This window comes from Nothobranchius furzeri, chromosome 3 (assembly GCF_043380555.1).
Source record: "Nothobranchius furzeri strain GRZ-AD chromosome 3, NfurGRZ-RIMD1, whole genome shotgun sequence".
Lineage (NCBI taxonomy): Eukaryota > Metazoa > Chordata > Actinopteri > Cyprinodontiformes > Nothobranchiidae > Nothobranchius > Nothobranchius furzeri.
The window spans coordinates 40,606,728-40,631,131 of NC_091743.1; the positions used below are offsets into that span (position 1 = coordinate 40,606,728).

General features: G+C 43.5%; 2 protein-coding genes across 4 annotated transcripts; both read left to right on the forward strand.

The window, feature by feature from the left end:
- Positions 1-8,688: 8,688 nt before the first annotated feature.
- adnpa (activity-dependent neuroprotector homeobox a) lies at positions 8,689-20,658 on the forward strand. Its single transcript, XM_015960013.3, has 4 exons — positions 8,689-8,916; positions 9,321-9,433; positions 16,796-16,888; positions 16,981-20,658. The coding sequence occupies exons 2-4, from the start codon at positions 9,326-9,328 to the stop codon at positions 20,224-20,226; spliced, it is 3,447 nt and encodes a 1,148-aa protein (XP_015815499.2). The 5' UTR covers positions 8,689-8,916; positions 9,321-9,325; the 3' UTR covers positions 20,227-20,658.
- A 484-nt stretch (positions 20,659-21,142) lies between these two features.
- LOC107385866 (bcl-2-like protein 1) lies at positions 21,143-23,145 on the forward strand. Of its 3 annotated transcripts, none has more exons than XM_054747905.2 (4): positions 21,162-21,277; positions 21,360-21,458; positions 21,698-22,319; positions 22,530-23,145. In XM_054747905.2, exons 3-4 carry the CDS (start codon positions 21,801-21,803, stop codon positions 22,668-22,670), a joined length of 660 nt encoding a protein of 219 aa, XP_054603880.2. In that variant the 5' UTR covers positions 21,162-21,277; positions 21,360-21,458; positions 21,698-21,800; the 3' UTR covers positions 22,671-23,145. The 3 variants fall into 3 exon arrangements, with proteins under 3 accessions (XP_015815502.3, XP_054603880.2, XP_054603890.2); XM_054747915.2 differs by having other exon boundaries at positions 21,412-21,458; XM_015960016.3 differs by lacking the exon at positions 21,360-21,458 and having other exon boundaries at positions 21,143-21,277.
- The last annotated feature ends 1,259 nt before the right edge of the window (positions 23,146-24,404 follow it).

Here is a 24,404-nt window from a genome sequence, read left to right on the forward strand (position 1 = left end):
TGTATCTCTCTCTCTCTCTCTCTCTCTCTCTATCTCTCTCTCTCTCTCTCTCTCTCTCTCTCTCTCTCTCTCTCTCTCTCTCTCTCCTGGTAAATGCAGCTAAATACTGACACCCTGTGGCCACATGTCCACTCTGCAGGAAGGACCTCTGACATAGAACCATTGCCTCCCATAAAGAACGTGGAGCTGGCTGGTCAGGCTGAATCCTCCCTCCCCAGGCTCCTCTACCAGTACATCAGGGCGACATCTAATGTTTATTAGCACGTGACTGTTTCAGTGTTGGTGTAAAAGACCGGGTGTAGAAAATAATTATAATACAAAAGAAACGCATACTGTGTTTCTGCGGAGCATTAAAGAGCAAGCTGTTATAGAAAGCTCTTTGAGCAGCCGCACGACTAATAACTAGTCATATCAGTGCCATTTTAAATCGTTTTAGAACGATTGCAACCCCTAAAGTTGCATACTTGTTCATGTAAATGTGATTTCAGACATTTGTCAAACATTTCGTCTTTTTCTCTTGAACACAGCCAGAAGATTAAAGGTGGATAATGATGTAAAGTTTATGTTCGTGTAAATGTTTATCAAACAGAATTCAGATGAATCAAAGCTTTTCTCTGTTCCTCCAAACTGAGGTTATTCAGAGTTATCTGCAGCAGGGAAGGTTTATTTATGAACACACACACACACACACACACACACACACACACACACACACACACACACACACACACACACACGCATTATTCTACCCACCTGATGGCTGTAAATGTTGCTTGTTGAATTTTCATTTTGACATGTTTATTTATTTTCAGGTTTTTTGACTTCATTCTCTACTTAACTTATGAAAAGTGTTTCACTTGCATGCACGCAAGAAAAATAAAGAACCTTGTGTTTGTTTTCCTCCTATGTTTACAAACAGCCTCTTTTGTTGTGATTCTTTTACTTCTCGTCTTTGTGAGTGTTCACTTGCATTGTAGACACAAACAGCTGAAGCCCTTGTGCATATTGTGCCTTAAAGCAGCAGAAATCACGAGGAACAGCAGCGACTAGTTCTAGCTACACGTGTGGCCTGAGGTGACCGCATCAGTGCCTGGTCTCAGTCGCTTTTCTGTTTTGGGAATTGCATGACTGGGTGAAGTTCTTTTAGAGACACAAACCAGCTTTAGATAACAGCAGCAGATCAGAGAGGATAGCTGCAGCTTCAGAGTAATGCACAAGTGTCACTGTGTACCGGAGTGTTTATGCACAAGAATGACATCAAAAGGCTGCAGCTCGCCTGCACCAAGGAATCCATCCTGTTACAGATCTGGTTGTAAGGTTGAGCTGGCTGCAGGATTTAGAAACAACCAGAGGAATGCACAATTGTAATTTTCAAAAGACTCTGTTGAATAACATATTGTGTCATCTGGTGGGTTTGTTGCACAGAAGAAAACCTTGGCTGCACGTTTTTCAGGTTTTCTGTTGCCAGATAATCACATAACAACCTTCACAATGTTGTGCAGGCACATCCACTGCTAATGGGACACTGCATACCAGCAGGGCTTCCTGTACAACCACAGACACCTCAGAGGGTCTTTTGCTCTCTAGTTCATGCTGCAACCACCGCCATGGTGCATTTCTTTGTTTCTGATTAAAGCGTAACCGTTTTAAGATGTACGCTGTTTGACAAACATGTAAACGTCTCTGTGTGCACTACACAACATATTAGATGGCCTGTTTTAACGTTCACATCTTTGCCTTTCTTAAGTGTATACACAACATGGCTCCCTCATCGTGATGTTGCTTTGTTTCTGTGCCTGTTTTGCAAACACAAGGATTCTTATTAGGGGGTAAGCCTAATTTATTCTTCACTTCTGTCATAACAAACATGGAGAGAACAAGTAGCGCCAGGAGAAAAGCCATGGCTAAGCAGCACAAGGCTGAAGTTATGATTGCAGGAGAACAACTCGGGTATGAGAAGACGGCTTCAAGGTCAAAGGTAACATGAAGCTTGAAGCTCATCATGGATGTGAACATCACTTAAAGGTTGAGACTTCACGGCGGGAAACTGATCAAGGACCTCCGGTATTACCTGCACACGTATCCCAACTGCGTTGTAGCTCAGGAGCTTGTAGACTGGCTGGTGGGCCATGAGGAGGCTTCTGACCTGTGCAACAGCTGTGTGCCTCATCCAGCACCTCATGGACCACGACATTGTTCATCACGGTGAGATAAAATGACACACACTAATCAGAGACCGGTAGGAGGTAAACAAGTCATGTTTTCATAAAGCATCTTGTTGTTTTGGTTTGTGACAAGAGGCCAGATTTCAAGGATGCATCTCTGCTGTATCGTTTTCGTTAGGATGACGGTGCCACGATTCGGAGGGATGGTAGAAACCAAATTGCAGAAACCCAGGATGACACAAGGCAGGGATGAAGGTTAAGTAAAAATACTTTATTTTAAGGTGAGCCAAAAACCAAAAGTTAATCCAAGGCTGGGAGCCAAAATCCAAAAACCAGATAGAGTACTGGAAATGAGGAAAAAAAAACACAGGTTTTACACAGAGGGACGCGACTGACAGAACTTACAAACACACTGACAGCAACAATGGACCAACCAACACAGAGTGACAAGACAAGGCTTATAAACAGGAGGGAGGTAATCAGGGAAACAGGTGACAGGTGAGAGGAGTGTGAGCTGAGGAAAAACAGGTGGAATCAATTAACAAAATGGGAAGGGAAGGAGCTTGACCAGAGGGCAGATAAACATTAACACAAAACCAAACCTAAAGCCTGAGGGCCAAAAACAAACAACTAATAACCGGACGGATGAGGAGGGCTGAATAAAGAATGATTAGGAATGGGGAATGATTAGAAGGACACCTGGGGAAGTCTACAGAGGGCTAGAAGTAAACTTAAGACACACAACAGAAATGCCAACAACGGACACATGAGGGCGCTAAGAGAGCACAAAAGGAGAACCTGGAGTGGGAACTGAAGGAGCTGGGGAACAAAGGGACACAGAACATGACAGACGGCACGTTTCCATTCAGCACTGAGGTGAACGTCTTCATGCGAGGACAACGGCTTTATGAGAAGTAAGATCTCTGACGCCTGACCTTCCACAACATAAAACTGGCCTGATTAAAAGTAAAGTATTTCACCCCACAGTTGTTATCTTTAAGTTTGTGCTCGTTTGGAGATTGTTTTTACCGACGGTACCGCTCCTTCTACCGCGTAAAGATAGGCTAAAACACACGATGTCACAATAGGTACAGCTGTCTTTCTGGTCACTTCTTTCCATTTGAGTAGAATTTGTGATTTCATTCTGACCACACCTCCTTCAGCCCCACAGATGTGGCTCCCAGGGTTAGAGCCCCGACCCTGAATGCAACACCAAATCAGAAACACGAGAACTGTCCTTGTGTACAGAGATTCCTCCAGAAACTCAAAATCTTAGATGAATGAATAAAATGCCTTTAAAATGCATTTGTCTCCATTTAGTCCTCTACCCTCACACCAACTAACTCCATGTCCTCTTTCACCTCATCCATGAATCTCCTTGTTGTTCTTCGTCTCAGCCTCCTGCCTGGTGGCTCTAACCTCAGCATCCTTCTACCTATGTCATCATTGTCTTTCTTCTGGACAGGTCCAAACTGTCTCAGTCTGTCGTCTCTGACTTTAGATCCAGAACATCTAACATGAGTTGTCCTTCTGACCCTCCAGTTCTGTCTCCTATCTTGTCCTCAAGGACACTGTCTCTAACCAGACAACATGGCTGCTCTCGTACATACATTGCTGAAATTCTTCTATCACACCTGAAACTTTTCTCCACCCATTCCAACCTGCTACACACACTTCTTTTCCACCTTCTCCGATGCTTCGTACCGTAGACCCTAAGTATGTAAAGTCCTCTACCTTCTTTACTTCTACTCCCTGTAACGTCACCGTTCCACTTGTGTCCCTCTCATTTACATGTATTTTGTGTTGCTGTGACTAATCTTCATTCCTCTCTTCTCTACAGTCCGTATCACCACCTCTCTGGCTTTTCCTTTACGTGTGCCCTGCTCTCCCTACAGATCACTGTCATCTGCAAACATCTCATTCCACTGAGGCTCCTGTCTACATCCTCTGTCATCATGTCCATCATCAAAGCAAGAAGGGGCTCAGAGCCGATCCTCGATGCAGTCCGACCTCTTTCACCCCTCACTGCTGTCTCACACTTCACTGCAGTCTCGCATCATTGCTGTCTCACACATCACAGTTGTCTCACATCACTGCTGTCTTACATCACTGCAGTCTCGCATCACTGTTGTCTCACACATCACAGCTGTCTCTCATCACTGCTGTCTCACATCACTGCTGTCTCACACATCACAGTTGTCTCACATCACTGCTGTCTCATACTTCACTGCAGTCTCGCATCACTGCTGTCTCACACATCACAGCTGTCTCACATCACTGCTGTCTCATACTTCACTGCAGTCTCGCATCACTGCTGTCTCACACATCACAGCTGTCTCACATCACTGCTGTCTCACACATCACTGCTGTCTCACATATCACTGCTGTCTCACATATCACTGCTGTCTTACATCACTGCTGTCTCACACATCACAGCTGTCTTACATCACTGCTGTCTCACATCACTGCTGTCTCACATCACTGCTGTCTTACATCACTGCTGTCTCACACATCACAGCTGTCTTACATCACTGCTGTCTCACATCACTGCTGTCTTACATCACTGCTGTCTTACATCACTGCTGTCTCACATCACTGCTGTCTCACATATCACTGCTGTCTCACATCACTGCTGTCTTACATCACTGCTGTCTCACACATCACAGCTGTCTCACATCACTGCTGTCTTACATCACTGCTGTCTCACACATCACAGCTGTCTCACATCACTGCTGTCTCACATCACTGCTGTCTTACATCACTGCTGTCTCACTTCACTGCTGTCTCACACATCACAGCTGTCTCACATCACTGCTGTCTCACACATCACAGCTGTCTCACATCACTGCTGTCTCACATATCACTGCTGTCTCACATCACTGCTGTCTCACATCACTGCTGTCTTACATCACTGCTGTCTCACACTTCACTGCAGTCTCGCATCAGTGCTGTCTTACATCACTGCTGTCTCACTTCACTGCTGTCTCACATCACTGATGTCTCACATATCACTGTTGTCTCACATCACTCCTGTCTCACACCTCACTGCTGTCTCACATATCACTTCTGTCTCACCTCACTCCTGTCTCACACCTCACTGCTGTCTCACACATCACTGCTGTCTCACATATCACTGCTGTCTCACATCATTGCTGTCTCACACATCACTGCTGTCTCACATCACTGCTGTCTCATACCTCATTGCTGTCTCATCACTGCTGTCTTATACCTCACTGCTGTCTCACCTCACTGCTGTCTCACACCAATTCTGTCTCACACATCACTGCTGTCTCATACATCAGATGTCTCACATATCACTACTGTCTCACATCACTGCTGTCTTACAACTCACTGCTGTCTCACCTCACTGCTGTCTCACACATCACTGCTGTCTCACACATCACCGCTGTCTCATACATCACTGCTGTCTCACACATCACTGCTGTCTCACATATAATTGCTGCCTCACACATCACTAATGTCTCACATCACTGCTGTCTCACACCTCACTGCTGTCCCACCCATCATTGCTGTCTCACATATCACTGCTGTCTCACACATCATTGCTGTCTCACATCACTGCTGTCTCATACTTCACTGCTGTCTCACATCACTGCTTTCTCACACATCACTCTGTCTCACACCTCACTGCTTTCTCACACCTCATTGCTGTCTCACATCACTGCTGTCTCACATATCACTGCTGTCTCACACATCATTGCTGTCTCATACTTCACTGCTGTCTCACATCACTGCTTTCTCACACATCACTCTGTCTCACACCTCACTGCTTTCTCACACATCACTGCTGTGTCACATATCACTGCTGTCTCACACCTCACTGCTGCCTCACAGCTCTAATAAACTAGTTAACTAATTTTTTATGCAAATCTAAGTTAGCATAAAGTGGGTGGAGTATGCCAAAATAAAAGTGGACTGGAGAGATCCCCTATATAACATCTCAGAGTTGCTTTGATGGTCAGATTTGAATTTAATTATAAATCTTTATTTCTGACTTTACTATAAAGTTACTAAAGTTAGGTTAAAGTCCTCCACCTCATTTATATATTCATGAGAGGATAACTCAGGCTTCATGCTGAGATATAAAATAGCAACATGTAGCTGTGAAATCATGTTTAATGCATTACTTTACAGTTGACACCAGGGACCGCTGAATGTTTCCAGTTAAGTAGGACAGAAGGTGCCTTGCCAAGATGCCCAATTTATATCACAAGCCATTGTTTTGCCAAAGTGGTTTGGCATCATGACATTTTGAGTGTCATGACACAACACGGCTTTTCCTCAAGTCATTAGCACTTTTTGGGAAATGGGTTTCCTAAAATGATTATCTGTTTTTTCAGTCTTATAATGGAAAAAACACAATCCTGCAGCTAAAGGAGGAGCATGGGATTTCATACCAGCGCTGTTTTCCTGCCTGTCAGCTGATCGACTGGCTCCTTCAAAATGGAGAGGTTGAAAGCCGGAGTCAGGGAGTGGAGCTGTGCAGCACATTGCAGGAGCATGGCATCATTCAACACGGTATGGGAGCACTGGTCTTCCTTTAGATTTATTAACCCCCCCCCCCCCCCACACACACACACACACACACATCTGGCACCAATGGGGAGGCATCTGGGAATCTTGCAATCAAAAGCAAATTCATGCAATACCTTGTAGCAAACAATTACATTTGTTCTAGGACACGTTCCAGTCTGGTTATGTGCTGTTTTCGTTTTCCTCCAACAGTGGCAAAGAAACATAACTTATTTGACAGTGGCCTGCTCTATCAGTTTTGTATCAACTACCGTTGCTGCCGATACCTATCTGAACTACAATATAACAATGGGCAAGACAGTGATGACAGTGTGGTGGCATCAACCACAGAAGACAACAACCTTGACAGTCCCTTTGTTCTATGCAAAGACTCGTTGTAGGAGCCAAACAGTGCCTTTGAGACTGGTAAAAATAATTCTTTGTAGCTGCTTTTGCAAAACCCATTTTGTTGTGCTGGATCATATAATACCATTTTAACTAATCTCACTATGGGCTCCAGTAAAAACAAAAAAACGGTCACATATGGTCGCAGAGCCATCTTGAATTGCCTTCAGCCTCATTCTGGGGGATTTCCACCATTTTCAAACGTGTTAGTGAGATCTAATCCCAAATCAGGTAAGTGGGTTCACAATTTTCAATTCCTGCAAGTTGTTAATGGTCAAGAGAGAAGCTTTGTAAGAGGGGTGCATGTGCTTTATTTTGTCCTACAGTTCTAAAAAGACATGTCACATGTGAAGAACTATTGGCACCTGGTGCCCTCTTCATCAAAAAAGTACTCACTGTGAGTTATCACATGGTAAACTTATGCCTGGTCCTGAAACATGTAGTATAAGCCTAAAATTAGTCCCTGAAAACCTGAAGTTTGTGCGCTTATTCTTGTAAACCAGTGGTTCCTAACCTTTTATCCTTTTGGAATGCCTTGCCTGTGTCCACGACAAGGCAGAACCCCCAACCCCAACTCCTACCGGCACATAAACAATCACATAAAAGTGATTATTACAAATTTTAAACAGACATACAGAGTTACAACCCTTCGACTGAGTTTTGATTACTCTTTTTGGTATGTTATTGGGATTTTATAAATGTAAATTTTACAAATTTCTTGTTAACCTCACAACTTCAGCACAGACCAAATTCTGGGCCCACCTGCAGCCTTGTGGGGGCCCCCTTACGGAGGGTGCTGACCCCAGGTTGGGAACTAGACTATTGTAAACCATAGCATCCCAAGTCTGAAGCATGCTTTGTTTTACCACAACCACGGGTAATCGGGGATGATCGGGGTTGGGGAATAGTGGTCAGAGGGATGGCTCCCTGTTATGTACAGGCTGTTGACCCAGGAAGTCCCGCAGCAGCTGCTGGAGTGAAGGTGAAATTAAGTTAAAGTTGCCTGAAATTATTCCTGAAAATTAAAGATTAAAGAACAGATTTGGGTAATCCATGTTGTCTGTGTGAAAATGTCCTTTAGATATGACAGTTTGTGTGCAAGGTGAACGGACGGTGTGTCCTTACCTGGACGACAGTAACCAGACTGGTGATGGCAGGACCTCGTGTTGTTGTACTGGAAGTTATGGAACAACTGGAATTCAAACAACTGAATCAAAGGAACTGAAAAATTGTTGTCAACATCATAAGTTGCAACAACTGGGAATCATTTATCTAAAATTGTATCCAGGAGCAGAAAATATGTGCTTATTTTGTCATGTAGTTTTTGATTTATTTCGACAAAATCAAAGTACACTGCTATTTGTGTTTAGTAAAGTGAATTAAACCTAATAAATCTCAACTATTTACAACCACTGTGTCCAGTCTCAGCACCACATCACCACCACTTCCGTCTTTTTGTGAACGCCATTTTGTTTAGCTTACAAACGTAGCGGATCTCAGCGCGGGAGCGGGTTCGTGGGATCTAGGGGTCAATAGGTGCCTCTGGCATTTGCTAGTATCGAATGTGATGTGTTTATAATACGTGCATCACTGCCAGCTGTTTTCCTGGCCTAGACAGCGACAGCTGCGCAGCCAAATAGATAACTTACGAACCAGCTAGCTCTTAGTTGGCTAGCTGCGCAGCGTTAGCTTCCCGGCGCCGAGGAGAACGAACACCCCCGGTCTTCACGTCCTGATCATACGTTTCACTTCTTTTTAGTCATATATGTCAGTGAGACAGGCCGACTGACTGGTCGTGTCGGTCTGTTGTAAGGTAAGTAAAATGCCTTGTTTGACCATATTAGACACAATAGAACTGTGGCAGTAGCGTTGTTACTGTGTAACGACCATGCTGCTGCCTGGGCTCAGACACGCTAGCACTAGCTTCAGAAGCTAACGTGATGCTCCATTAAAGGCTCATGGAGATAATTCAGAACGTTCTTGTAATGTTCTGGTCTCGGAATCAAATCAAACTAGCACTCAGTTATAGGTAACAAAAAACTCAACGCAAAGGCACCCAGTGCTGGATCTGCATTGATTAAGGCTTCTGTTTTACTGCAAGTATAAACGTGCCGCTATCCCACGCTAAAGCACTCGGAGAGATGAACAATATTGATTCATTAGATCTTATTTTGAAGCGGAGGTTTCATCTTGTGAACTTATGTTCTGTTTTATCAGGAGAAATGTTCCAGCTCCCGGTGAATAACCTCCCAAGAATCAGGAAAGCCAGAAAGAAAGTGAAGAGAGCTCTCGAAGACATTGGGCTCGAGTTCTGCAAGGAGGCAGCAGAGGTGAGTGTGTTTGATTGTTTTGTGTTCCACTGTTTTTAACGTAGAGCAGTGGTTCTCGATCCTGGTCCACTGTTTTTAACGTAGAGCAGTGGTTCTCGATCCTGGTCCAGGGCTGGGTATATGCTGGATACCGGGCCCCTGGATCAGGATCGGGAACGACTGAAGTAGAGACGTGTTGCCAGCAAAGACTGTGTCTCTAGGTGGCGCTGTTACATTTGAATTGCACAACTTTCTCCTAAATATAAAGAAGCATGGTGAAGCACATCACACTGTTGCCTTTTAAGGAACAGCATTGTTTATTCTAGTGATGGGTGTTGCATAAATAAACCTTATTTTTATTTACAAAGTTTTAGCAGTACTGTCATGATTTAAGACTGGTTCAATATAGCTGTTCAACAAGGACTGATACAGTTATTTTTGTCTTAATCTGATTTCTTATGAATAACGAATACACTGAAAAACAAATGCAGAGTAAATGGTCTTGGAAATTTATGGTTTGTGCTAATTGTAGCCAATAAGATCAGGTTTAACCATCCAGAGGCAGCAGTTCTGGAGCCCCAGTAGGTGGAGCAGTTAAGACTGATGAATAGTCTGCAGGAACTGTTCCCCCTCGGGTCATGTTTTTCTAGTGGACCTGCTTTGGGAGTTCATGCAGCTTGCTCTCAACACATAATCAGGACAGCTTTCTCTCATGTGGTGTACAAAAATTATTGTGTGACTGGTCGCATATTAGTAGGTGGGGGTAGGAAAGTATGCACAAGGACAAATAAAAACTTACCAGCAGTTCTGCACTTGAGTTTCTTGTGTTGTAAACGTCCTGGCCTGAACAAACCTTGTTCTTGTTTAGAGCTGCAACAACAAATCGATAAAAATCAATGAAAAGATGCGTTGGCAACACATTTCGTCATCGATTCGTTGTGTTGTGCAACGTTTTTTGTGTTGCGCAACCATTGTTTAACAGTCAATGCGCACATCTCATGTGTAAGAGGCAACAGAGCAGACCGAGGCAGAATCAGAACGAGAGAAAGCCGGTGTTTTGATGAGGAACGACACACTTAGAACAGTAAGATGCTTGCTGACGCACAATGTGAGAATCTAGGTGGTGTGGAGGAAAACAGAGAAACCAGCAAAGACACAAAGGCAGAAACGGTCTGGGATAAAAGCGCAACTATAGTTAATGCTAGCGGGCAGCAGGCTCACGATCAAGTGGGGTTCCGAAAAAACATGATGGTCGTGAAACCAAGAAAATCTAAACTCTTCACACGGAAGAAAAGTCCTCATCATTCTGTTTATTCTTAGCTGTCTGCAGCACTATGCAGCAGAACCGTTGCTGTCGGGTACGAGTCTGCTCGGCTAAACACCGCTGTAGGATTTTGGCAAGCCACTGTAACATGTAACTCACAAAAGCGTCTATTTGTGAACATCATTTAAACTGGGTTATTGTAACCCTACATATGTCACATAACATTTTAAGCAGTAGAAATTAAATATTATTAACATTTCCAGTAGCTTACTGAACATGTTAATGAAATACATACAATTTTACTGATTATAGTTTAATTATGGATATATTTAGATGATAGCATGTTGTTTTTCACGGGACTGAACTTTTCTAATTATGTTCTGTTGTTAAATAAAGTAAAGGAAGGAGAGAAAAATCGTTCCCAAGCAGTTTTAAATGTTCCCGTTTAATCCGATTGAGTCGAGACCCCATCCGATTCATTGATGATCCAAATAAATGTTTGTTGCAGCCCTGTTTGTCACTTTAGGTAAACAAACCAACCAAAGTTTGTGACTGCATATTTCAGGGGTTCAAAACCATTATGTAATCATGTCTTTTATCAGTAATTTATAGAATGTGTGTGTGATTTATATATGTTAATACAGATATGAAATTAATTCATGTAAAATAGTCGTGGTAATTGTGAAACCGTGATTATTCCTCAGACTATAATCGTACCACCAAAATTTGTAATCGTTGCAACCCTACTTTACACACATGTTGTTAATACTACTTAGTGAATATGAGGAAAAACATGCATTACCAAACATAAATATCAACATATTATATTTAATTTAAGAGGTTTGGTTCATTGAGAAACAGTATAATACTTGTTCTTTTTGAAATACAATGGTCATTCTAAGATTCACTTGCATGCTGAAACATGAATATTTTCTTCAAGCCCTCTTTCCTGGATTAGAATACAGAAGGAAACAGACAGGGAAATGATCAGGTCAGGAAAAGCCAGCGTCTTCTACGTCACATAGTAACCTTTGCCCCAAGTAGTGCTCGCTTCAGAACCACAAAGGCAGAGCTGCACCAGAGTCAGCCCCGCCCATTCCATCAGAGTCAGTCCAATTTCTTCCATTTGTCAGACTTAACAGCATTCTGGAATCGAAGAGGGTGAAATGGCTAATATCATCTAAAATGCAAGATTGAGGACAGAGTTGAGAGGTTAATTGAACAGTTTTTGTAAAAGTTTCCATATAATTAAAATCAAACTTTTTGAATTTCTTTTACCGTGTTATATTGTATTTCCTCATAAGAAATACCCCAAAGCCCTTTTCAGCTGCCATCCATGAGGATAAAAACTGCCTATCCGTCTAGCTCCTCCTGTGGACTCTCACAATGATGATGAGAAATGTATGGAAATCTGAAGGTGACCAAAACTTGCTAACATTTTTTCACACTTATGTACAGCTAACAAAAATACAACAGAACTCTGTTTTGCTTGTTGCAAGTAGTGACATATTTCTGTCAACCAATCAGTGGACTGTGTTGTTGCTCCATCCTAACCGTACCTCTCCAGAATTTCTGGACCTACAACAGAAGTAAGCCAAAAAAGTCCTGTGATTGGCGCGGTCCGGGTAGATTGTCTGGACCGGTTTTACAGAAAAGCAGAAAAATTAGCGACCCGATTCTTCCCATTCTATGCTAGTATGGGTGATGGTAAAGACCTATATGTCTCGCTGGCCAGGGAACGCCTTGGGATTTCCCTGGAAGAGCTGGCCAAGTGGCTGGGGTGAGAGAAGTCTGGGCCTCTCGACTTAGGCTGTTATCTCCACGACACAACTTTGTATTAGCAGAAGAGAGTGGAGGGATGGATAAATTTGCAGATATGAGAAAAATGACGCTGGTAGGGGCATACATTTTGATTAGGGATGTGTATTGGTGAAATTGTGGCAATACGATACATATCACGATACGGGGTAGACGATAAGATTTATCACGAAATATTGCAATACATTCAGCCAGATGATATGATTTTTTTAGACCAAATCTATTATAGGAAAATTAGTATCCTAAGGCGAGATGCCTAGACTTCCCTCTCCCCAGCCCCTTGGGCCAGCTCCTCCAGGGGAGTCCCAAGGCGTTCCCTGGCCAGGTGAGAGACATAGTCCATCCACCGTGTCCTGGGTCTACATTTAGGTCCCCTCCCGGTTGGCCGTGCACGGTAAACCTCACCAGGGAGGCGTCCAGGAAGCATCCTGACCAGATGCTCGAGCCACCTCAACTGGCTCCTCTCGATGTGGAGGAGCGGCGGGTCTACTCTGAGCCCCTCCCGGATGAAGCTTCTCACCCTATCTCTAAGGGAAAGCCCAGCCACTCTTCGGAGAAAACTCATTTTGGCCGCTTGTATCTGCAATCTCCTTCTTTCGGTCACTACCCAAAGCTCGTGACCATAGGTGAGGGTAGGAACGTAGATCGACTGGTAAATCGAGAGCTTTGCCTTCTGACTCAGCTCTCTCTTCACCACGGCAGACCGGTACAACGCCCGCATCACTGCAGATGCAGCACCAATCCGCTTATCGATCTCACGCTCCAGTTTTCCCTCACTCGTGAACAAGACCCCGAGATACTTAAACTCCTCCACTTGGGGCAGGACCTCATCCCTGACCCGGACAAGGCATTCTACTCTTTTCCAAATCAAGACCATGGTCTCACATTTAGAGGAGCTGATTCTCATCCCAGCTGCTTCACACTCGGCTGCGAACCGCTCCAGCGAAAGCTGAAGATCACGTTCTGATGAAGCCAACAGGACCACATCATCTGCAAAAAGCAGAGACCTGTTCCTCAGGCCACCAAAACAGATGCCCTCCACACCTTGGCTGCACCTAGAAATCCTTTCCATAAAGGTTATGAACAGAATCAGTGACAAAGGGCAGCCTTGGCAGTGTCCAACTCTCACTGGGAACGAGCCCGACTTACTGCCGGAAATGCGGACCAAGCTCTGACACCGGTCATACAGGGACCTAACAGTCTGTATCAGAGGGCCTGGTACCCCATACTCCCGGAGTACCCCCCACAGGGCCCCCCGAGGGACGCGGTCAAACGCCTTCTCTAGAACCACGAAACACAAGTAGACTGGTTGGGCAAATTCCCACGCACCCTCAGGATCCCCCTAAGGATATAGAGCTGGTTCAGTGTTCCACGGCCAGGAAGAAAACCACATTGCTCCTCCTGAATTTGAGGTTCAACAATCCGATGGACCCTCCTCTCCAGAACCCCTGAATAGACCTTACCAGGAAGGCTCAGGAGTGTGATTCCCCTGTAGTTGGAATTAGGGTTATCATGGTGTGAAAATTTAACCTCACGGTTATTGTGACCAAAATTATCACGGTTTTCGGTATTATCGCAGTATTTTTTTTAACGTATTACATTTTCAAAAAAAACAGTATATCAGGAAAATATTGTCCTCGGTTTGTGCCTAACATTTGCCTAAAATTTGTTATTTTGTAATTATGTTGTTTATTTGTTTACATTTTTCCCCTTTAGTCTTTAAAATACCAATATTTGCCCATAACTTCTTATTTTTTGTCTGTTTGATGTCATCATTTTAAAAAATAGTAGATCCGATGACACTCAGTACTCAAGTAGCCTTCTAATCGGATACCTTTTTTTACCCTTACTTGAGTAATAAACACTATATCAGGAAAATATCATCCTCGGTTTGTGTCCTTCCAGAATCAGAATAAGCTTTATTGCCAGCGCTCCAGCGACCCAGAGCATAGGAACTTGACTCCGCAAACACAACCTGACCAAGGTTATACACACACACATGTAGACAAAACGGGTACAGGCAGTCCACGAGAGCAGCCAGAACGGCGCTCATTTCATTAGATGAAAAGGGTGTTACATGAGGATAAATGGGGTAAGGTAAAAAAGGCATACCAGAGTTAGTCCCAGCAGGGAGTAGCTCTACTATACAAAAAACTCCTCAACATACATAGAAGCACGAACACCACAGTTACAACATCAGACTCCGATCGGGGGGGGGGATCCTGAATCCTCCAACGGGAGCTGCCAGTGTACGGCGCTCACAGCTGCAGTCAAACAGGTGGGAGGGAGAGAGGAGGGCCAGAGAGCACATTGAATTTCCTGCAGGTTGATGACCTCGAAGCAGAAGTCTCAATCTGAAGGCAAGGGGGGAAGGTCGGGTCACAGCATCTGTCTACATTCCTCCTTCCGTGGGGGTTTGTTGATGGCAGCTTTGGAGGCTGCCTTGGCGTCAGATTAGGATAAACAAGACTTTGTTTAGGGCAGACAGAGATAATTTCCTCTCTGCCTTGGAGTCCATTAAGTGATCATTCATGTCCACCAGTGAGGCCAATTATACGTTCTAAACATCCCCACACCGTCCGGCGACCCTCTCCGAGATGACATCCATCTTTCGCACTAACACAGGCAACGCCGCGAGGACATTGTCCAGCTTACGGTTCACCTCGAGTAACGTCCCAGTCTAAGAGGTCACCGCACGGGCGGCACATTCCGTGGGTACGGGTCGCACTCCAATCGCTCCCGTCTTCCCAAATTTCCAGAAAACCAGAAATCCACCCACTCCAATCAGAAGAAATACAGTGATCATCGGGCCGAATATCCACAAATCTTCCACTTCCTCGATGGACAACTGAGAGAGGCACACGATTCGCCAGACCTCCCAAGAATCGAGTGCATATCCTGCTGCGTATGTCCCTTGAGGATAGGTGGGAACCCCCTTCTCCGTTCTCATCGTAGAAAAAATCTTATCAATCGCGTTGATTGACCAGTTAATTAAGTCCATTTTCCAAAAAGAAGTAGTGATTTTCAGGAGAAATGCAGAGAAGTGCTCTGTAGGCAGACAGGACAGAGAGCCTTGGGAAAAGCAGATAAGGGAGCTGAAGAAAAAGCGTCTGTACTCTCTGAGAGCCGGATAAGAGTGAGCTTTGCAGATTTGGGAAACTGTCATCAGGCAGTAATCATTTGTAAATTCATAATCATTCTTGGAGAGACCAACTCTTATCTGCCCTGGGAGCCCCGTAATGCATAGTGTCATTTCAACATGGGGGTGTCCGCAACACGGTTTATATGCAGGTAGCGGCGCTGCGGCTGCTTTATATAGCAACTTGTTGCATTCTCCCTCAACCCAAATCCTCGGATCATGCATTTTAGCTAAAACGCTAACGTTAGCTTGCCTTGCGTTGACTGTAGAGTTGTGGGTGATGGTCCCGCAGATGTGTCATGAGATTTGAAGCATTGCTGCCTTTCACAGACACTTTTTCTGCTCGTGCTGCAAACAGGATAGCCGTCTTCTATCAACTGTCCCTCGCCATTCTTCAAATATCCAAAAAATGCCCATGCTTCCGACTTTGTCTTCTTTGAGGGATAATAAATGTCCTGAGCGCTGCCGTCTCCTCCTTTAGCCATTATTTCAGCTTTAGCTTCAAGAAAGTTTTGGTCGTAAACAACAAAGTGCACATGTGCCGCCGGCAACTTCAGCAGATTATACGGTGGCTGGAAAGGGTCACAGCGCCTACACCGCAGCCACGGTAATCCACCGAGATTTTTTTTTTATTTTTTTAAACAAGACGGTAATTATTGTCAACTTTTTTACCGGGGTTTACCGCTACACGGGTTACCGTGACAACCCTAGTTGGAACACACCCTGCGGTCCCCCTTTTTAAATAAGGTAACCACCACCCCGGTCTGCCAGTCCAGTGGGACTGCCCCCGATGTCCACGCGATATTGCAGAGCCGTGTCAGCCAACACAGCCCCACAACATCCAGAGCCTTAAGGAACTCTGGGCGGATCTCATCCACACCTGGAGCCTTGCCACAGAGGAGCTTTTTAACCACCTCAGTGATCTCAGCACCAGATTTGAGAGGCCAACTCAAAGTTACAGGAAAAAATATCATAATATATTGCGATATCTGTTTTTTTGATACACAGCTTTTGAATATTTATATATTATTGCTAGGAAAAGTATAACGATATATTGCCATATCGATGTTTTCTTACACCGCTAATTTTGACAATGATAAATTTTCGGTTTATCGTCCAGCCCTACTTTTAAATTATTTTATTCCTTTTGTTTATTCCACAGGAATTCAAAGAGTTTAGTCCAGATGAACAGGTTGTAAAGAGCACTCAAGGATTTGACATCTGCTCATGGGATCCATCATGTTCAAAGACACAGGTAAATTGTATTTCTGGGTCCAAGTGTTGGTTGAATTATATAAATCAAATGATTTTCTTAAATTAATCATTAATTTCCTTGGTGTTTTTTAGGAATATCGATCTAAGCCATTTTGCTGTCAAGAGTGCCAGTTTTCTTCCAAATTCTACTCAGGCTACAAAAATCACTTTCGTAATGTACACCGAAAACTCTTGGATGGTAAACTACTTCTCAACTGTCCCTACTGTGCATTCACGGCAACCAAGAAAACCCTGGAGGTGCATGTTAAAATATTCCACGCACCCAATCAAGGACAGCAGAATTATGGGATGTCACAGGGCACTGCGCTGGGAGCTCAAACGAAAAGCAAAAATGCCTTACACAGAATTCTAAAATCTGTGTACTTTTGCAAAAAGTGCACGTTTCGTGATTCTCTCTACAATGTTGTTAAAAGACACATTTACAGGGAGCATTTCCAGCATGTTGTCTCACCGTATCTTGGTATGGCTTCTGATAAATCTGTTAAAGGTAGGTCTTCCTCTGTTAATGGAAGCAACATCTACTGTAAGCAATGCCAGTTCACTACTCGCATGTACGAGGCTCTAGTGCAGCACGTTTTAGAGTTTCATGAGCGAGTTGGTTCTCATGTAACAAATATGATTGGGCATGCTAATGTTTTGAACTCGGTTCCCCATTCTCTACCTACAATGAATCAGAACGCTCAGGCTGTTGCCAAATGTGTCACTCCCTTGTCTGATGCAGTTTCACAGCCTGTTATTGGCTATCTAAAGCCAGTGGCCCCCGTTGTTGAGAATCCACCCACTGTCCCAAGCAGTCAGGCGTTAGCCGTTACTGCTGTCAACAGCCCTGTTGCTGAGAATAATCAGACTAATGTAAACACATCCCAAACACAAAAGTGGAAGATATGCACTGTTTGCAATGAACTTTTTCCTGAAAACCTCTACAGTGCTCATTTTGAGAATGCTCACAAGGCCAAGAAAGTGTGGGCACTGGCCAAGTACATCATGAAAATCCACAACTTCACCAGCAAGTGTTTGCTTTGCAACCGCTATCTGCCCAGTAGCACACTACTTAACCATATGCTAACACACGGCTTAACGTGTCCACAGTGCCATTCCTCTTTCCACGGTGTTCATCAAATTGTGGATCATGTTGCTCAGACCCACCCTGGTGAGTTTGTTGGGCCTGTTGGCGCATCACCTCTTACCTTTGATCTTTCCATAAAACAAGGTCAGTCCAGAAACATTCAGCTTTCTGTGCTCACTTTTAACATGAAGAATTCAGTCAATGGTCAAGATCAATCAACACCTGCCCCCCAAAATGCTGCTCCTCCCCCTCGTCCTGTCATAGCACCTCCTGCCAAGATAGTAAACAAGTACACTGAGCCAAAGAGTTTGGTTGCACTTTTCCACAACAGCGGTGGTGGAAAGACTGTATGCCCACTCTGTTTCTCCATCCTCAAAGGTACCATCTCAGATGTCTTGGGCATGCACCTGAGGGAGCGACATCAAGTGCTTCAAACCATGCATCCTGTTGAAAAAAGGATGACATACAAATGCATCCATTGTTTAGGGGTGTACACTAGTAATATGGTAGCATCCACAATCACACTGCATCTTGTACAGTGCAGAGCTGTTGGCAGAAGCCAGGTCAGCCAAAACCTCAAGTCTCCTTTGACTCCGAAGTCACCTGCGCCTGCAGCCATCAAGAGGCAGCTGCCTCTACAGAGCACACCCACTCCCAAGAAGACTAAGACAAGCAAAGATTGTGGAAGCAATCACAAAATAGATGGCCTTGTTCTGGATCCTACAGGTTATGAGGTCAAGACATTTGAGGCCAGGAAAAAGTTCCTGACAAGTTACTTCAACGAACGACCTTACCCAAATCCTGATGAAGAGCTAAAGCTGTCTGAAAGTCTGATGATGTGGAGGTCTGAGGTTACTGGCCATTTTGTATCAAAGCGGAATATCTGTTTTAGGAGTTTTAAGTTCAAGAAACCTGCTGTGCGACTAGGCTTTAACATGCATGCTCTAAATGAGTTGAAACATGACCTGGAGATAGACCATGAAAGACGTTTTGGCAACTCTGCTTTGAGCTCAGCAAGTGGCAAGTCAACTGACTGCAAACCAAACAACACCCTGAAACTCAACACATGTCCGGAGACCATTTCCATTGACTCGGACTCTGACGAAGAAACTGGGAAACCTAATCCTAACGCAGACAACCTGACCGAGGAGACAACAATTGGCTCAAATGGTCCCCCGACAGAAACAAGTTCTTGTGAAGAAGAAAATGACTTAATGGCACCACTTTCTGAGAATGGAGAATCCTTGGATCAAGAAGATCTGACCAAAAACACAAATGATCCTGTAACTGAGACAAGCTCTTGTCTAGAAAAAGAAGAAAACATCCATGTGGTCCAAATTACTGAGACTGTGGAGTCAAATGATCAAGACATCCTGGGGGAAAAAACAGTTATAGATACAACCGATCTGTCTACCATGGTGATCTCTTGTCAGGAAGACGAAAATGAATTCATGGCACCACTTGCTGAGAATGGGGAATCCTTGGATCAAGAAGATCTGACCAAAAACACAAATGATCCTGTAACTGAGACGAGCTCTTGTCTAGAAAAAGAAGAAAACATCCATGTGGTCCAAATTACTGAGACTGTGGAGTCAAATGATGAAGACATCCTGGGGGGAAAAGTGATCTCTTGTCAGGAAGACGAAAATGAATTCATGGCACCACTTGCTGAGAATGGGGAATCCTTGGATGAAGAAAATCTGACCAAAAACACAAATGATCCTGTAACTGAGACGAGCTCTTGTCTAGAAAAAGAAGAAAACATCCATGTGGTCCAAATTACTGAGACTGTGGAGTCAAATGATGAAGACATCCTGGGGGGAAAAGTGATCTCTTGTCAGGAAGACGAAAATGAATTCATGGCACCACTTGCTGAGAATGGGGAATCCTTGGATGAAGAAAATCTGACCAAGAAGACTAAAGAAGACACAAATAATCCTTCAGCAAAGACAATCTCTTGTGATGAAGGAAAAGGAAATGCCTTCATGGCTCCCACTGATGAGAATGTGGAATCCAAAGACCAAGAAATCATGACAGATGAGATGAACATGGAGACAGATGATTCTTCAACTGGAATCTCCTATCAAGAGGAACAGGAAAATGTTTTAATTTCACCAACTGATGAGAGAGTGCAGTTCAAAGACCAAGAAATCCTGCTAGACGAGATGAAACACACAGACTCAGATGATCGTTCAACAGAGACGGGCTCTTGTCAAGACGGGAAAGAAAATGTCTGCATGGCATCGTGTTAGTCCCTCGTCCATTTGTGGGGTTTATGTTGATGAACAGCGTTGTATTAAATAAGAAAACCTACCAAGACAAATGGTTCTGGTTCATACATGTGCACAACTATTTAGTCAAATAACATGGGTCACAAAAGCTAACATTTTCCTAATGCTGCACCCCCCAGCTTGTGTTGGAAAAAAGAAAATATAATGATGCATTTTATTTGTGGCAATGTGTATGTATAGGCCATAGTTTTTGTTGTCTATAGTGCTAGTTTCTTTACATTTGCTTATTATTTGCTGCATATTTGTCACATGATCTGAAATGGTTATACCAGTTTACCTATTTCTGTTGATCTCTACACAGATATCACTAGCCTTTTGTGTTGTTTCAGACTTAGATTGTGTAAAATATGTCATTTATTTGCATATTTGAATAAAATGTTTCTTAAAAAACTGTTTGATTAGAACAAGTTTTTGCCAGGTCTCACAGAACTTCTTTCAAACCTTTTTTCCAGACGTAATTAAAGTACAAAGCTTAAGGTCTGTGTTTTTTGCTTGCTTTTCCTTCCACCCTTCTGCATGAGCGAAAAGGGCTGACTTGAAACAAACATTTGGTTCTGATTACACATTTTACTTGAAGGGTAAGACATTTTGAGTAGCCTTGAGTAACTAAATTACAATGACCATATTTCCAAGGAATTATCATTAAATCAACGAAAATGTTTTTATTAATTACAATACCTAAACAAATAACGTACGTTAGATATTACACGCAAACGGAAGAAGGCCTTCAAAAACTCATTCATGCAATACAACCAAAGCGGGGAGCGTTCAGTCGTTTTTCAATACGTTATATTTGATTTCTGAACTTCCGGTTCAGCTTAGTCGCTGATTGGTGCAGAAGCTTGTGAGGGCGGGTCAGTTGTACGGATCTGTTTCGCTATTGGCCAGCTACCAACGGGCATCACGATGCGGGCCACAGTACAGCTGCGAAAATGTTGATGTGTTTACGGTCCCGTCTACATCTTATCTCTGTAGCCGCGTACTTACCTACAATTTAAACTTCATACCAGCGGTAAGTACGGCTGTCGTAAACAATTATGTGAGACTAAGATTATTCGTGCACTTCGTACTTATTAGTGCGTTTATTGTGACAGTTTAGCTTCTAGTTAGCATGTGAGGCTAACAGTGAAACTACGTAACTTGTAGCTGGAGGTGGTCGCGATGGAAAATGGGCTTCTAGACTCGCATATCAGGTACGAAAATAAGGATTACTTAATGTTACTGGACTTTGTAATGGTGAGCAGCTGCTGATTGATGTATTTTAGGTTAAGTCTGCAAGTTATAGTCTCCATCCAGCCTTGTGTCCTGTAGAATGTATGTAAAACCCAAAGAGGGCGAATCAGCTGATTCCTGGTCAGCAGGAGCCACACATGCACAAGTGCTGTAACCCTGCTGGCTGCTTAATGGTGGCCTTGTTTCTCTGTGCCTTTAGGTTGTTGTTGCATGCAGCATCACAACCTGACACCTGACCGAACCAGAGGAACGCTCTAAAGAATCATGGGGTTTAAATAGGCTGAAGGACCCAATAAGAAAGTATGCCACACAGTAACAGAGAGCTGGTGGAGTACTACATCAGCTACAAGTTGTCCCAAAGGAACTGTCCCATGTCTCTGCTGGGGCCAGAGGATGGGGGTAAGAAGACTCGGGAGGACTGGGACAATTCAGCTGCTAGCAATGGCCGGCTGGTCAGCAGCAGGGACAGCCCACCAGGGAAGACTTGTGCCCCCCGTGGTGGCATGGAGGCAGTGAAATCAGCTCTAAAGGACTCAGCAGATGAGTTTGAACTTTTATACGCACAGAGTTTTAGTCACCTTTCCCTGCAGCTCGATATCACGCCAGACACGGCCTACCACAGCTTCAAGAGCGTGCTGGACGAGCTGTTCAGAGATGGGGTAAACTGGGGACGGGTGGTGGGCCTCTTTGTCTTTGGGGGGTTGCTGTGTGTGCAGTGTAAGGAGAGGAATTTAAGCGAGCTGGTTCCCCGCATTGCAGACTGGATGACCACCTACCTGGATGATCAGATCGGGCTGTGGATCAGCAGCCAAGGAGGATGGGTGAGTGCAGATGGGCCAGGTCACCTGGAACCTCCTTTACAAAACACATTTTAAATCAAATAGGGTTCCTAAGGCGAGTGCTAGAGTACAATTTAACACATTTGAACTTTTGTTTAATTAAAGCAGAGATTCCTGTTTCTGAGCAGTAAAATAACGATGTGTCACAGGTGCAGTCACCGTCTCTGCTGTTCTGTCTTTGTTGGTTTGCAGGACTGTTTTGCAGAGATTTATGGGCGAGGAGCTGCGGCAGAGGCAAGGAGGTTCCAGGAGACCCTGAAGAAGTGGCTGTTAGCAGGAGTGCTGCTGCTGTCAGGGGTGCTGCTCGGTGTGCTCATTGCAAAGAAACGGTGAAACTTCTGCAGGCCGCCCCTAACAGCACGCCGTGTGTAATGCTTCTTCACAAGTAAAACTAGATCGTTAATGTTTACATGAAGTAAAAGCCACTGACAGGACGTAGTCTGGCTACATTCCAGCAACATGTCGAAGGATCTAAATGATGTAGCGCAGTGAGCTGTTCTGTGTCTCAAGCCGCTTTACCTGTTTAGTTTTTACACACGTGGCTTTGTATTTTAGTTGTTGAAGGCTCTCAATCCTCAGACTTGAAGTGCTTTAAACAGACCTCATATAAGCTACGACAGAAGAACCACATTCAGCTGGTTTGCTGGTTTTATTTTTTACCGTCTGCTTTATCCCAGGACCAAATTTTATGTCTCACAAACCGCTGACAGATTATCTAAGCTATCGTTGTTTTTCACAGTGTAATGGTCGTGTATTTTATTTTTGAGTTCTAAGCTTGCTTCATCAGAAATAAATATATTTAATTTTTCTTGTGTTGTCTTCAGTTATAACGAGTTTCCAGAATCAGAAGGGTTTTATTGCCAAATGTGTGAAAAATCTCAACAGCAGGAAATTGCTACGGTACTCGGTGCAGAAGAACGAGAGATAAGCACAATAAAATAACGTTAAATAACACAAAACAACAATAATATCATAAATATATTCTCCAAAGTCCGATCTCACACACACACAAACCTAGCTATGACTGATGATCCCACCTGAGAAGGTGATGGGAATGTTGTGGGTGATGACAGTAGCTTTTGTTAACTTATTCAGTAAAAGTCCAAGTATACTGGAGAATAAGTAGTAAAACTAAATTCTCCCCTAAAAAAACCAGCCACTCTCATCCTGGGATGTTTTTCTCTTAACGTGTACCCAAATTACTGTAATGTACCCATTAGTGGGTGTAAAAATTCCATAAATGTTCCTCTACCCAAACCGATCGAGTTGTCATGGAATACGCAAAATAAAGTGGCTCCAAATACAAGTTAAAGCACAAGGGCCTCTGTCCAAAGTACCAAGTGTATGAAAACAAAAAACCATTTGAGATCTGGTTTGAAGGGTGGAGAATTAACTTTTTAAAAATCCGATGTGAAATAAAGCTTTTTTTTTATATTGTTTTTACTAGAACTTTCAAAGGGATCAAAATTATAATTACATTTGCAAGTTTGAATCCTGGCTGCAGCCTTCCTGAGTTCTCATGTGTGTGTGAGTGTGTGTGATCTATATTGGAGAAGAACGAACAGATGGTTATTTCTACCTTTGCTTTCTCTCCTCTGGTGATTTCTTATTGTTTTTTATCAGATTTCAGTAAGTGTTAGAAAAACCTTAAACAGGTAAAGTTTTTAACCCTTTGATGCATCATGGTCACTACAGTGGACAGGTACTCCAAATTGTTATTTATTTATTTTTGCTATTAAGCACATCTGTTGAAGACTTTATTGCATTCGAGCCCCTCCATTTGGACTTCAGCAAGTCAAGCCAACATGTTTCATGTTCAGAATGACATGAGGTGGACATAAATTTTTAGTAAATTTAATGTTACCAAAAATATGTAAATATGAAATTTGTTTCATTCACACCTAAAGATGAATGAAACAACTTGTTAAAAAATCATGGTTGAAGATCTCATAATTCATGCATCAAAAGGTTAATTTAAATAGAACTATTCAAAAAGAAACTAGAAGCCCCAAACGCCGTTTTTGGTAGAAGCAGGTGATTATCTTGTGTTTAATTCATCTTTGTCTC

Bases quoted from the DNA above. Each gene is read 5' to 3' on its own strand.
- adnpa (XM_015960013.3), top strand. From the start codon at position 9,326: ATGTTCCAGCTCCCGGTGAATAACCTCCCAAGAATCAGGAAAGCCAGA. The intron at 9,434-16,795 runs GTGAGTGTGTTT...TTTATTCCACAG, and splicing joins TCTGCAAGGAGGCAGCAGAG to GAATTCAAAGAGTTTAGTCC. The intron at 16,889-16,980 runs GTAAATTGTATT...GGTGTTTTTTAG, and splicing joins CATCATGTTCAAAGACACAG to GAATATCGATCTAAGCCATT.
- LOC107385866 (XM_015960016.3), top strand. From the start codon at position 21,801: ATGCCACACAGTAACAGAGAGCTGGTGGAGTACTACATCAGCTACAAG. The intron at 22,320-22,529 runs GTGAGTGCAGAT...GTTGGTTTGCAG, and splicing joins TCAGCAGCCAAGGAGGATGG to GACTGTTTTGCAGAGATTTA.